At 42.8% G+C, this 13,879-nt stretch overlaps 1 protein-coding gene across 7 annotated transcripts in view; it reads left to right on the top strand.

The window, feature by feature from the left end:
• The window catches only part of mkln1 (muskelin 1, intracellular mediator containing kelch motifs), a 186,064-nt gene that overhangs the window by 127,313 nt on the left and 44,872 nt on the right, over positions 1 to 13,879 (top strand). For all 7 annotated transcript variants that reach the window (XM_063073055.1, XM_063073058.1, XM_063073054.1 and 4 more), the window contains one exon: positions 2,336 to 2,450. In XM_063073055.1, the coding sequence (XP_062929125.1) occupies positions 2,336 to 2,450 (115 nt within the window). The remainder of the gene's footprint in view (positions 1 to 2,335; positions 2,451 to 13,879) is intronic.

Raw genomic sequence — 13,879 nt, 5'->3', positions numbered from 1 at the left:
TGTATTTTGCCTTCCTTGGAGCATGGAAATGATCATCTGAAATAATCCACGTTCCTTCTGTTGTGGCCATGTATTGGGATACTTGCACTTCACTTCCTGAGCTGGTGGGATTTAAGCTACCTCACTGAGGGAGTCTTCTGAAATGGAAAGACCAGTTCAGCTTTCCTGATCTATGTGCTCATGATTGCAGATAATCAGCTGGCAATACAAGCTAAAACATTGTTATGCAGCAGTTTTTACTGATTGCTTTGACCCTGACGAGTGAAAGGTGTCATAAATGATGTATCTGTTGAATTAAATTGTACCAATGCCAGTAATGAGTAACTAATGAAGACAAGCAGCGTGGAGAAGCATGGCGCCTAGGCAACAAGATCAGTAGATGGAAGAATCCCCATCAGGTCAAATAAGTGATAAAACAGCAGAGGATGCTGTCCAGACATGGTTTACCCACTTTAAGAACCTGCTGGGAAGCCCTCCAACGATCACAGAAGAAGAAGAGGACATACCCGTGATACTAACACAAGTCGACATCGATGACAGCCCATTCACCATTGAGGAACTGAGGAAGGCCAAATATGCACTCAAACAGGGCAGGAGCGCTGGACCAGATGGGATACCACCAGATGTCCTGAAGAACTGCGACCTGGATGACATCTTGCTGAGCGTATGTAATACGGCACTGATGAAAGGCGACAAACCAGAACAGTGATCACTCTCTCAAACATTTATCCCAGTCCCCAAGTCTGGATCCCTCACGAAGACAGATAACTACCGTGGTATCAGCTTGACCTGCATCTTAGCAAAGTTATACAATAGGATGATCTTGAACAGGATTCGCACTGCCATTGACCCTAAGCTAAGATTCAATCAGAATGGTTTTGGGCAGAAGCGCACAACAGTAATGCAAATACATGCTCTCCGTAGAATCATCAAGGAAGTCAAGAAGAACAGCCTACCAGCCGTGCTTACTTGTATCGATTTTCGCAAAGCTTTTGGCTCCATTCACCAAGGTAAAATGCTGAAGATCCTGAAAGCTTATGGATTGCCAGACCATCTACTGAGAGCAATAGAGTCCAGCTATACCAAAACCATGGCGAAAGTTGTATCACCAGATGGAGAAACAGCAGTGTTCGAGCTCCTAGCTGGTGTGCTGCAAGGAGATGCTCTGTCACCCTACATCTTTATAATTGTCCTAGATTACGCTCTGCGTCAAGCTACCAAAGATCATGACAAGCTTGGTTTTACCATAAAACCAGGACTAAACCAGAAGGGTCAGACCAGTTACTCTCACAGATTTTGATTTTGCAGATGACATAGTCCTGCTCTTTGACCAGATGGAGGAAGCACAGCAGCTACTGACAAAAGTGGAAATTGAGTGCACTAAAGTTGGACTTCACCTAAATGCTAAAAAGACAGTACATGGCGTTTAACTGCGACGAAGGTACTCTCACGACCGTAAAGAATGATACCATTAAGAAAGTTTTTGACTACAAGTACCTCGGGTCAAGAATGATGAGTTTAGAGAAGGACATAAAGATACAGAAGGCGCTGGCATGGAGGTCTGTGAATGACATGAAATCTGGAAGTCGAACCTGACCAGAGGGCTTAAAAAGAGGTTTTTCATAGCAGTCATAGGGTCCATTCTCACATACGGATGCGAGACATGGACACTTACCAAGACTATGCAAAAGTCTAGATGGTTGCGATACACAAATGCTCCGGATAGCTCTTGATGTCAGTTGGCAACAGCACATGACAAACGTCGAGCTCTATAACGACTTACCGATGCTCACCACTAAAATCGAGGCGAGAAGACTGCAACTAGCGGGGCACTGTCTACGCCACCCCGAGCTACCTGCCAGCCTAGTCGTCATATGGGAGCCCAAGCATGGGAGGGTGAACCCTGGGCGCCCTCCCAAGACTATGGTCAATACGCTCCTAGAAGACAGCGGCATGGCTAATGTAGATGAACTGAACACACTGATGAGGGAGAGGGAGAAGTGGAGAGTCCGTCGTCGTGCCTGACACCGGCCTCCTAGGCCTGAGCCGACGTGGTAGTGGTAGTAGGAGTAGTAGTAGTAGTAGTAGTGCCAGTAACATTCTCTGCTTGTAGACTGCATCAGAAAGAGGGCCATAATTTCAAAATGCATTACCGATAGAATACTGATAAATTCTCATTGATATGGATCTTTGTTGTGATGGTACTTTAAACTCAGTTTATTTTTTATTGTACACAATTTTCTTTGAATATAATGATCCTTTTTGTAATTTGTTTACATGAGAGCTATGGTTATATTTTAAGCTATGTTTCCTTCATGTTTTTCTGTGGGTATAGGTCCTGTGTTTATAAGAATGATCAGTCTTTAAAAGATAATCCTAACAAGAGCCTTCAAGAGGAAGAGCCGTGTCCCCGGTTTGCACACCAGCTGGTATATGATGATATGCACAAGGTAAAGGACATTTCTTGCCTGTCTTCACTTTTTTTCTCTTATTGTTCTGTTGTTTTCCCTGGTCTCCAGCAGAGGGAATGGGAGTGTGCTCAAAGTCTGTCCAAGTGCTTTACTTCCAGTTTGACCAGGAATGTCACTGAGGCTTTGGTGGTTCCAGTAATGTATCAGATGAGAGTTTGCTTCTGGGAGCTGTCTGCACAGAAATGCAGATTTTGCTTTGGTTCTTGCAGAGTGTATTTAGAGCCTCTTCTTGGGATTTTGTTCTGGGAGAGGACGCTTACCTAGGCATGGCTATCCTTGTGGATTTGGAAGGTTTTTAAGAGTTTGTACTAGAGTACTCTGAGGTTCCTACTGTATATTATCCTTGTCTTTGGATTCAGGGGGTTGTGAATGGCTGTCAAATCAGTAAACCAGAAGCAGGTTTTATAGGTCTTCAAATGCCTTTTATTTCCTCAGGCAGCTGCAGATGTCTTGATATCCTGGCTGTAGGAGCTTTCTGGTGGATTTTGTTTTATTGATGTCTATTCCTGAGAGATGGTACCCTAAAAAATTTGAACTGATGTACATTAAGTTGTCCCTTGCTGCAGGTCTTGATTGTTGGAGGAGTAGTTTGGATCTTTTTATGTAAAATCCAGTACATTGCAGTTAATCAGTCAACAGTGTCAGAGAGCCTCACCTTTCAGTGCTCACACAAACAACTGTAATATGATGGCAGAGGTTAGATTGCCTCTGCTTCTCGATCCAAAACAAATAATTTTTAGACTTCTACAGTAGTGGAAAGTGTGTTGGGGGTGAATCATTATAGTTAGAAAGTTGACGAGAGCAGTTGCTTAATACAGTTCTCCAGTGGGGTAGTCTCCAGTGGACTCCCTGATTATTGTCGTGGATAGTACATTATTGTGGAGTGCAAAGAGGAGCATCTTCTAAAATAATCCTTGATTTTTGGAGTTGGAGGCTTTTGTGGGTCAAGAACAAACATTGGACAATCACAGATCTTCCTTCATGCACTTTTCTTAGATTTGGTTGTTGGTGAATTTCCATAAGATATAAAAGCACAATTAGGCTATTTGGCCCATCAAGTCTGCTCTGCCATTTGATCATTCCCATATCCTTTATGCTTCCTATTGGCAAAATTGGCATTGACAACTCTGGACAAAGCTTATGAGCCATTTGGCATGGAATCATTTTCATGTGGCCTCCAGCATGGATATTTTTCTATAGCATAGTTGATGTTTCACTTAAAGGTTATAACCTTCAGTTTTGTGCGAAGTGCACTGAGATGTCTTGAAAGGTGAAATGTAAACTTGGCCCTTTTAATGCACAGGTTTTTCAGACTTGAGACTTTGGCAGGGATCTTGAACAAGCATCTTTTGGGTGGAAACTGCAGTGCTGTTTTCTCAAAATGAGGATTAGGCCATTAGGGATGCAAAAGAGGGGAAAAAAATCTTCAATCAATGAGGGGTGAATCGTTAGAATTTTCCTCTCTGGGGTACTCTGGAGCTTCTGTCATTGTATTGAAAACTGAAGTAGAAAAATTTCTGGTTATCAGTGCATTTGGGAGATAAGGCAGGAAAATGGTGTTGAGGTAGAAGATCAACCATAATTTTGTTGACTGGTGGAACATTCTCCAGGGTATGAAGCAACCCATGTTTGCTCCACCATTCCATCATGGCTGATTTATTATCCCTTTAAACCTCATTCCCCTGCCTTCGTCCCATAACCTTTGGTGCCTTTACTAATCAAGAACATATCAACCTCTGTTTAAAGTAAACTTTTAAATTTGTTACTTTAGCCTTGGTTAAAGTAAGTGGATGAAATGAGACAAATGGGCATTGTTTTCCCTCTACATAGCCCTGTCATTTAAGTAGTGTATTTGTTGTATCCTCCTTCAAACATCGGATTTATTTTGATCCCCTTTGCCCTGAGGATAGAGTTTGTTTAGATGTCCTGAGGTAAATTCACTCTGTGCAATTGGCTTTCAGAAGCCAGAGCTTTAATAGTAAATGCACAAAGGAGAATCTTCAATTTCAAACTAAATCCATAAATTTCAAATGCCTTTGAAAAGTGATGGTCCCCTCTCATATCCAGGAAGATAAAACCTCTTTGTGTTTCTGTGTATTTGTTTCATCAGTGAATCAGAATTGTCTTTTTGCTGCCAAGTAATTTACAGTGGGAGGTGATGCATTGCTTTGTAACTTTATTCTGCTAAAGCACTTTGTGATTCCAGCAACTTAATTCAGCTTAGTTCACTTCCAGTGAGATGGAATCAAGCCAGAGTCAAAATCCTTTCAATGTTAATTGCTTAAACAGTTTGGCAGTGTTCACAAAGATGTCTAGATGGAAATGGCCAGAGTTGAGTTTGTGTTTCTAGGTAAGAATGATCTTGAGAGGTGAGAAACTTTAAAAAATTTGTTCAAGGTATCAGCTTCAAGGTACCACATGCAACTGCTGCAATGAAAGCATAAAACCTAGGAGCAGAGTTAGGCCATCGGGCTTGAGTCTGCTCCATCATTCCATCATGGCTGATTTATTATCCCTTTAAACCTCATTCCCTTGCCGTAGTCTCATAATCTTTGTGCCTTTACTAATCAAGTACGTACCAACCTCCGTTTAAATAATTCCACTGACATAGCTTTCAGGGCCATCTGTAGCGATGAATTCCACAAATTCACCCTCTGGCTGTAGAAATTCCTCCACATCTCTGTTCGAAAGGGACATCCTTCTATTTTGAGGCTGTGCCCTCTGGTCCTAGACACACTCACTATGTGAAACATCCTCTCCACATTCACTCTATCTAGATCTTCCATCAATAGGCCTTTACAGTAGTTGTCAAGACAGTGCATCTAATCTATGTTCAAAGAGTATTACTTGGTAATGAAAAATGATAATACTTTGAGTCATAGTCGTACAGTATGGAAACAGACCTCTTTCATCTATGCTATTATAAATTCCTGTCGAACCACATTCCTCTGAACTTTTGCTATCGATGAATGTGCCCTACTATCTTAAATGTTAATGTACCTTCCTCAACCACTTTTTCTAACAGTTCGTTCCATATATAGTTGCAAGAAAAAGTTTGTAAACCCTTTGCAATTACATGGTTTTCTGCATTAATTACTCAAAATGTGGTCTGATCTTCATCTAAAGCACAATTACAATCTCCCTAAACTAACAATCTGCACAAGCAGTTGTCCTTCTCATCAATACTGAGTAAGTACACCATTTAAACAATCACAGTCTAGGTATGTGAACCTCTGGGGTAATGCCTTCTACAAAAAGTATGATATTGTGGCCATCACTGAGACTTTGCTAAAGGATGCATGTCTCTGGGAGCTGAACGTCCAAGGATACACAGTGTATTGGAAGGATAGGCAGGTAGGCAGAGGGGGTGGCGTGGCTTTATTGGTAAGAAATAATATCAAATCATTAGAAAGAGGTGACATAGGATCGGAAGATGCAGAATCTTTATGGGTTGAGCTAAGAAATCACAAGGATAAAAGGACCTTGATGGCAGTTATATACAGGCCTCCAAACAGCTGTAGTGATGTGGATTACAAATTACAACAGGAAATAGAAAAGGCTTGTCAGAAGGGCAGTGTTATGATAATTGTGGGGGATTTTAACATGCGAGTGAATTGGGAAAATCAGGTTGGCACTGGATCTCAAGAGAGAGAATTTGTAGAATGTCTGCGAGATGGCTTTTTAGAACAGCTTGTTGTTGAGCCTACTAGGGATCGGCTGTACTGGATTGGGTATTGTGTAATAAACCGGAGGTGATTAGAGAGATTGAGGTGAAGGAACCCTGAGGAGGCAGTGATCATAACATGATTGAGTTCACTGTGAAATTTGAAAAGAGAAGCCGAAATCTGATGTGTCGGTATTTCAGTGGAGTAAAGGAAATTACAGTGGTCTGAGAGAGGAACTGGCCAAAGTTGACTGGAAAGGGACACTAGTGGGAAGGATGGCAGAGCAGCAGTGGCTGGAGTTTATGCGAGAAGTGAGGAAGGTGCAAGACAGATATATTCCAAAAAAGAAGAAATTTTTCAAATGGAAAAAGGATACAACCGTGGCTGACAAGAGGAGTCAAAGCCAAAGTTAAAGCAAAGGAGAGGGCATACAAGGAAGCAAAAATTAGTGGGAAGACAGAGGATTGGGAGGTTTTTAAAAGCTTACAAAAGGAAACTAAGAAGGTCATTAAGAGGGAAAAGATGAACTATGAAAGGAAGCTGGCAAATAATATCAAAGAGGATACTAAAAGCTTTTTCAAGTATATAAAGAGTAAAAGACAGGTGAGAGTAGATATAGGACCAATAGAAAATGATGCTGGAGAAATTGTAATGAGAGATAAGATGGCGGAGGAACTGAACGAGTAATTTGCATCAGTCTTCACTGAGGAAGACATCAGTATACCGGACACTAAAGGATGGCAGGGAAGAGAAGTGTGCACAGTCACAATTACGATAGGGAAAGTACTCAGGAAGCTGAATAGTCTAAGGGTAGATAAATCTCCCGGACCAGCTGGGGAGATTGCGGAGGCATTAGCGATGATCTTTCTAAAGTCGATAGATTCTGGCATGGTTCCGGAGGACTGGAAGACTGCAAATGTCACTCCGCTATTTAAGAAGGGGGCAAGGAAGCAAAAAGGAAATTATAGACCAGTTAGCTTGACATCGGTGGTTGGGAAGTTGTTGAAGTCGATTGTCAAGGATGAGGTTACGGAGTACCTGGAGGCATATGACAAGATAGGCATAACTCAACATGATTTCCTTAAAGGAAAACCCTGCCTGACAAACTTATTACAATTTTTTTGAGGAAATTACAAGTAGGTTAGACAAGGGAGATGCAGTGGATGTTGTATATTTGGATTTTCAAAAGGCCTTTGACAAGGTGCCACACATGAGGCTGCTTAATAAGATAAGAGCTCATGGAATTACAGGAAAGTTACATACGTGGATAGGACGTTGGCTGATTGGCAGGAAACAGAGAATGGGAATTAAGGGATCCTATTCTGGTTGGCTGCCGGTTACCAGAGGTGCTCCACAGGGGTCTGTGTTGGGGCCGCTTCTTTTTACATTGTACATCAACGATTTGGATTATGGAATAGATGGCTTTGTGGCTAAGTTTGCTGATGATACAAAGATAGGTGGTGGGGCTGGTAGTGCTGAGGAAACAGAGTCTGCAGAGAGACTTGGATAGATTGGAAGAATGGGCAAAGAAGTGGCAAATAAAATACAATGTTGGAAAGTGTATGGTTATGCACTTTGGCAGAAGAAATAAATAGGCAGACTATTATTTAAATGGTGAGAGAATTCAAAGTTCTGAGATGCAATGGGACTTGGGAGTCCTCGTGCAGGATAGCCTTAAGGTTAACCTCCAGATTGAGTCGGTGGTGAAGAAGGCGAATACAATGTTGGCATTCATTTCTAGAGGAATAGAGTATAGGAACAGGGATGTGATGCTGAGGCTCTATAAGGTACTGGTAAGACCTCACTTGGAGTACTGTGGGCAGTTCTGGGCTCCTTACTTCAGAAAGGATGTGCTGACGTTGGAGAGGGTACAGAGAAGATTCACTAGAATGATTCCGGGAATGAGAGGGTTAACATATGAGGAACGTTTGTCCGCTCTTGGACTGTACTCCTTGGAGTTTAGAAGAATGAGGGTGGACCTCATAGAAACATTTCGAATGTTGAAGGGCATGGACGGAGTGGATGTGGCAAAGTTGTTTCCCATGATGGGGAGTCTAGTACGAGAGGGCATGACCTGAGGATTGAAGGGTGCCAATTCAGAACAGAGATGCGAAGAAATTTTTTCAGCCAGAGGGTGGTGAATCTATGGAATTTGTTGCCACGGGTGGCAGTGGAGGCCAAGTCATTGGGTGTATTTAAGGCAGAGATTGATAGGTATCTGAGTAGCCAGGGCGTCAAAGGTTTGGTGAGAAGGTGGGGGAGTGGGACTAATGGGAGAAGGGATCAGCTCATGATAAAATGGCGGAGCAGACTCGATGGGCCAAATGGCTGACTTCTGCTCCTTTGTCTTATGGTCTAATAGCTATTTGTATTCAGGTACTCCAATCAATGAGATGGGATTGGAGGTGTGAGTTGTAGAGGTGCCCTGCCCGATAAATATTTTTAAAAAAAGACACAGAAAGTCAGGTTGCTGACAGAGCCTGCTCTTCTCAAGAAAGATTTGTTCATGTACACCGTGCCTCAATCAAAATAAATTTCAGAGGACCTTAGAAGAATAATTGTAGAGATGCATGAAGCTGAAAAAGGCTACAAAAATTGCATTTCTAAAGCCCTGAGTGTTATCAGTCTACAGTAAGAGAAATTGTCTACAAATGGAGGAAATTCAGTACTGTTGCTACCCCTGCTAGGAGTGGGCATCTTGCAAAGATCACACCAAGAACACAATATGCAATGCTGAAGGAGGTGAAAAAGAACATATGGGTAACAGCACAAGTCTTGCAGATAGCCCTAGAACTTGCTAAAGTCACTGTTCCTGTGTCCACAAGAAAAACACTGAACTAGAATGGTGTTCTTGGAAGGACACCACAGAGGAATCCACCATTTTCCAAAAAAAGCACTGCAGCAAGTTTCAGGTTTGCAGAAGACTTACCTGGATGTTCCACAATGTTTCTGGGACAATGTTCTGTGGACAGATGAGACAAAAATTGAACTTTTTGGCAGAAATGAATACCGCTATGTTTGGAGGAAAAAAGGCATTGCATACCAACACCAAAACCTCATCCCAACTGTGAAGCATGGTGGAAGGAGCATCATGATCTGGGGCTGCTTTGCTCTCTCAGGCTCTGGACAGCTTGTAATAGTTGAGGGAACAATGAATTCAAAATTGTATCAAGATATTTTACAGCAGAATGCCAGGGTAGCAGTCTGTCCCTAGAAGTTTAATAGAAGTTGGATGATGCAACAAAACAATGATCTGAAACACAGGAGTAAATCAACAAGTGAATGGTTTAAAAGGAAGAAAATTCATGTTTTGGAGTGGCCAAGTCAGAATCGTGACCTTAACCCAATTGAGTTGCTGTGGCATGACTGAAGAGGGTTGTTCATACAAGGTATCCTAGAAATACTGATGAACTTGAGCAGTTTTGTAAGGAGGAATGGTCTAAAGTTGTTCCTTGCCATTGTGCAAGTCTGATCAGCAGTTACAGGAAACATCTTGGAGGAGGATATTGCTGCTAAAGGAGGTTCTACCAGTTATTAAATACATGGGTTCACATGCTTTTTCCAGCCTGGACTGTGAATAATTAAGCAATGTGTTCAATAAAGACATGTAAAGTTCACTTTTTGTGTGTTATTAGTTTAGGCAGATCGTGCTTGTCCAATTATTGTGACTTAGATGAAGATCAGACCACATTTTGAGTAATTACTGCAGTAGACCAGGTAATTGCAAAGGGTTCACAAATTTTTTCTTGCAACTATATGTTACCCTCTGGGTGAAAAAGCCGCCCTTCAGATTACTATTAAATCTCTCCTGCCTTACCTTTAAACTATACTCATTCTTGATCAGTCCTCACAAGATCATAAGACGGAGGAGCAGATATAGGCCATTCAGCCCATCGAGTCTGCTCCACCACTCCACCTTGAGCTAAACTGTTCTCCCATCTAGGTCCAATTTCCGGCATTTTCCCCATATCCCTTGATACCCTGACTAATTAGATACCTATCAATCTCCTCCCAAACACCCTCAAGATTGGGCCTCCACGGCTGTATGTGACAACGAATTCCATAAGTCCATGACCCTCTGGCTAAAAATATTTCCCCTCATCTCTGTTTTAAATGGGCACCCTCTAATTCTAAGACTGTGGCCTCTTGTCCTGGACTCACCCACCAAGGGAAACAGCCTTTCCACACCTACTCTGTCCAACCCTTTCAACATTCGAAATGTTTCTATGAGATCCCCTCTCATTCTTCTATACTCTAATGAATACAGTCCAAGAGCCGACAAACACTCCTCATACGTTAGCCCCTGCATCCCAGGAATCATTCTCGTAAATCTTCTCTGAACTCTCTCCAACATCAGTACATCTCTTCTAAGATAGGGGGCCCAAAACTGCACACAGTATTCCAAATGAGGTCCCACCAGTGCCCCATAGAGCCTCATCAACACCTCCTTACTCTTGTACACTATTCCTCTTGAAATGAATGCCAACATAGCGTTCGCTTTCCTTACTGCCGATCGAACCTGGTTGTTAACCTTTAGGGTATCCTGCACGAGGACCCCCAAGTCCCTTTGCACTTCCGATTTTTGAATTTTCTCCCCATCTGAATAATAAACTCCCCGATTTATTTCTTCTTCCAAAATGTACAACCGTACATTTCTCAACATTGTATCTCATCTGCCATTTCTTTGCCCACTCTCCTAAACTGACCAAGTCTCTCTGCAACACTTCCTGCTCCTCCACTGATCTTGGTGTCATCCGCAAACTTAGCCACAAAACCGTCTAATCCATAATCTAAATCCTCGCTATACGTTGTAAAAAGAAGCGGCCTCAACACCGACCCCTGTAGAACACTGCTAGTAACCGGCAACCAATCAGAATATGATCCCTTTATTCCCACCCTTTGCTTTCTGCCTATCAGCCAATGCTCCACCCATTCAAATATCTTTCCTGTAATTCAATGGGCTCTCATCTTATTAAGCAGCCTCTTATGTGGCACCTTATCGAAGGCCTTTTGAAAATCTAAATACACAACATCCACAGCCTATCCCTGGTCAATCTTATAAGACTATAAGACCATAAGACAAAGGAGCAGAAGTTGGCCATTTGGCCCATCGAGTCTGCTCCATCATTCTATCATGAGCTGATCCATTCTCTCATTTAGTCCCAATCCCCTGCCTTTTCACCTTAACCTTTGATGCCCTGGCTACTCAGATACCTGTCAATCTCTGCCTAAATACACCCAATGACTTGACCTCCACTGCTACCTGTGGCGACAAATTCCACAGATTCACCACCCTCTGGCTGAAAAAATTTCTTCGCATCTCTGTTCTGAATGGGCGCCCTTCGATCCTTAAGTCATACCCTCTCGTACTAAACTCCCCCACCATGGGAGACAACTTTGCCACATCCACTCTGTCCGTGCCTTTCAACATTCAAAATGTTTCTATGATGTCCCCCCTCATTCTTCTAAACTCCATGGAGTACAGTCCAAGAGCTGTCAAATGTTCCTCATATGTTAACCTCTCATTTCGGGAATCTTCTCTGAACCCTCTCGAAATTCAGCACATCCTTTCTGAAGTAAGGAGCCCAAAACTGCAGACACTACTCCAAGTGACGTCTTACCAGTGCCTTATAGAACCTCAAAATTACATCCCTGTTCCTATACTCTATTCCTCTAGAAATGAATGCCAACATTGTATTCGCCTTCTTCACCACCGACTCAATCTGGAGGTTAACCTTAAGGCTATCCTGCACGAGGACTCCCAAGTCTCGTTGCGTCTCAGAGCTTTGAATTCTCTCGCCATTTAAATAATAGTCTGCCTATTTATTTCTTCTGCCAAAGTGCATAACCATACACTTTTCAACCTTGTATTTTATTTGCCACTTCTTTGCCCATTCTTCCAATCTATCCAAGTCTCTCTGCAGACTCTCTGTTTCCTCAGCACTACCGGCCCCAGCACCTATCCTTGTATCATCAGCAAACTTAGCCACAAAGCCATCTATTCCATAATCCAAATCTTTGACGTACAAAGTAAAAAGAAGCGGCCCCAGTACGGACCCCTGTGGAACACCACTGGTAACCGGCCGCCAACTGGAATGGGATCCCTTTATTCCCACTTTCTGTTTCCTGCCAATCAGCCAACGCTCTATCCACGTATGTAACTTTCCAGTAATTCCATGGGCTCTTATCTTGTTTTAGCAGTCTCATGTGCGGCGCCTTGTCAGAGGCCTTCTGAAAATCAAAATACACAACATCCACTGCATTTCCCTTGTCTAGCCTACTTGTAATTTCCTCAAAAAATTGCAATAGGTTTGTCAGGCAAGATTTTCCTTTAAGGAAACCATGCTGAGTTCTGCCTATCTTGTCATATGCCTCCAGGTATTCCGTAACCTCATCCTTGACAATTGACTTCAACAACTTCTCAATCACCAATATCAAGCTAACTGGTCTATAATTTCCTTTTTGCTTCTTTGCCCCCTTCTTAAATAGCGGAGTGACATTTGCAATTTTCCAGTCCTCCGGAACCATGCCCGAATCTATCAACTTTTGAAGGATGGTTGCTAATACCTCCGCAATCTCCACAGCTACTTCTTTGAGAACACGAGGGTGCATTCCATCTGGTCCGGGAGATTTATCTACCTTTAGACTATTCAGCTTCCTGAGTACTTCCTCTGTCGTAATTGTGACTGTACACATTTCTCTGACACCCTTGAGTGGCCGGTATACTGCTGATATCTTCCTCAGTGAAGACTGATGCAAAATACTCGTTCATTTCCTCCATCATCTCCTTATCTCCCATTACAATTTCTCCAGTGTCATTTTCTATTGGTTCTATATCTACTCTCACCTGTCTTTTACTCTTTATATACTTGAAAAAGCTTTTAGTATCCTCTTTGATATTATTTGCTAGCTTCCTTTCATTGTTCATCTTTTCCCTCTTATTTGAGGTTACCTCAAAAAATTCCAATAGGTTGGTGAGGCAGGATCTTCCCTTCATGAAACCATCCTGGCTTGGGCCTATCTTGTCGTGCACCTCGAGGAATATCATAACCTCATCCTTGAGGATCGACTCCAATAACTTTCCAACTACCGATATCAGACTAATAGGTCTGTAAGCAACATACATCAAAGTTGCTGGTGAACGCAGCAGGCCGAGCAGCATCTATAGGAAGAGGTGCAGTCGACGTTTCAGGCCGCGACCCTTCGTCAGGACTAACTGAAGGAAGAGTGAGTAAGGGATTTGAAAGCTGGAGGGGGAGGGGGAGATGCAAAATGATAGGAGAAGACAGGAGGGGGAGGGATAGAGCCGAGAGCTGGACAGGTGATAGGCAAAAGGGGATACGAGAGGATCATGGGACAGGAGGTCTGGGAAGAAAGACAGGGGGGGGGTGACCCAGAGGATGGGCAAGAGGTATATTCAGAGGGACAGAGGGAGAAAAAGGAGAGTGAGAGAAAGAATGTGTACATAAAAATGAGTAACAGATGGGGTACGAGGGGGAGGTGGGGCCTTAGCGGAAGTTAGAGAAGTCGATGTTCATGCCATCAGGTTGGAGGCTACCCAGACGGAATATAAGGTGCTGTTCCTCCAACCTGAGTGTGGCTTCATCTTTACAGTAGAGGAGACCGTGGATAGACATGTCAGAATGGGAATGGGATGTGGAATTAAAATGTGTGGCCACTGGGAGATCCTGCTTTCTCTGGCGGACAGAGTGTAGATGTTCAGCAAAGCGGTCTCCCAGTCTG

This window comes from Mobula hypostoma, chromosome 20 (assembly GCF_963921235.1).
Source record: "Mobula hypostoma chromosome 20, sMobHyp1.1, whole genome shotgun sequence".
NCBI lineage: Eukaryota > Metazoa > Chordata > Chondrichthyes > Myliobatiformes > Myliobatidae > Mobula > Mobula hypostoma.
Note: the sequence above shows the minus strand (reverse complement) of the source record. Positions and strands in the feature narration are given on the sequence as shown.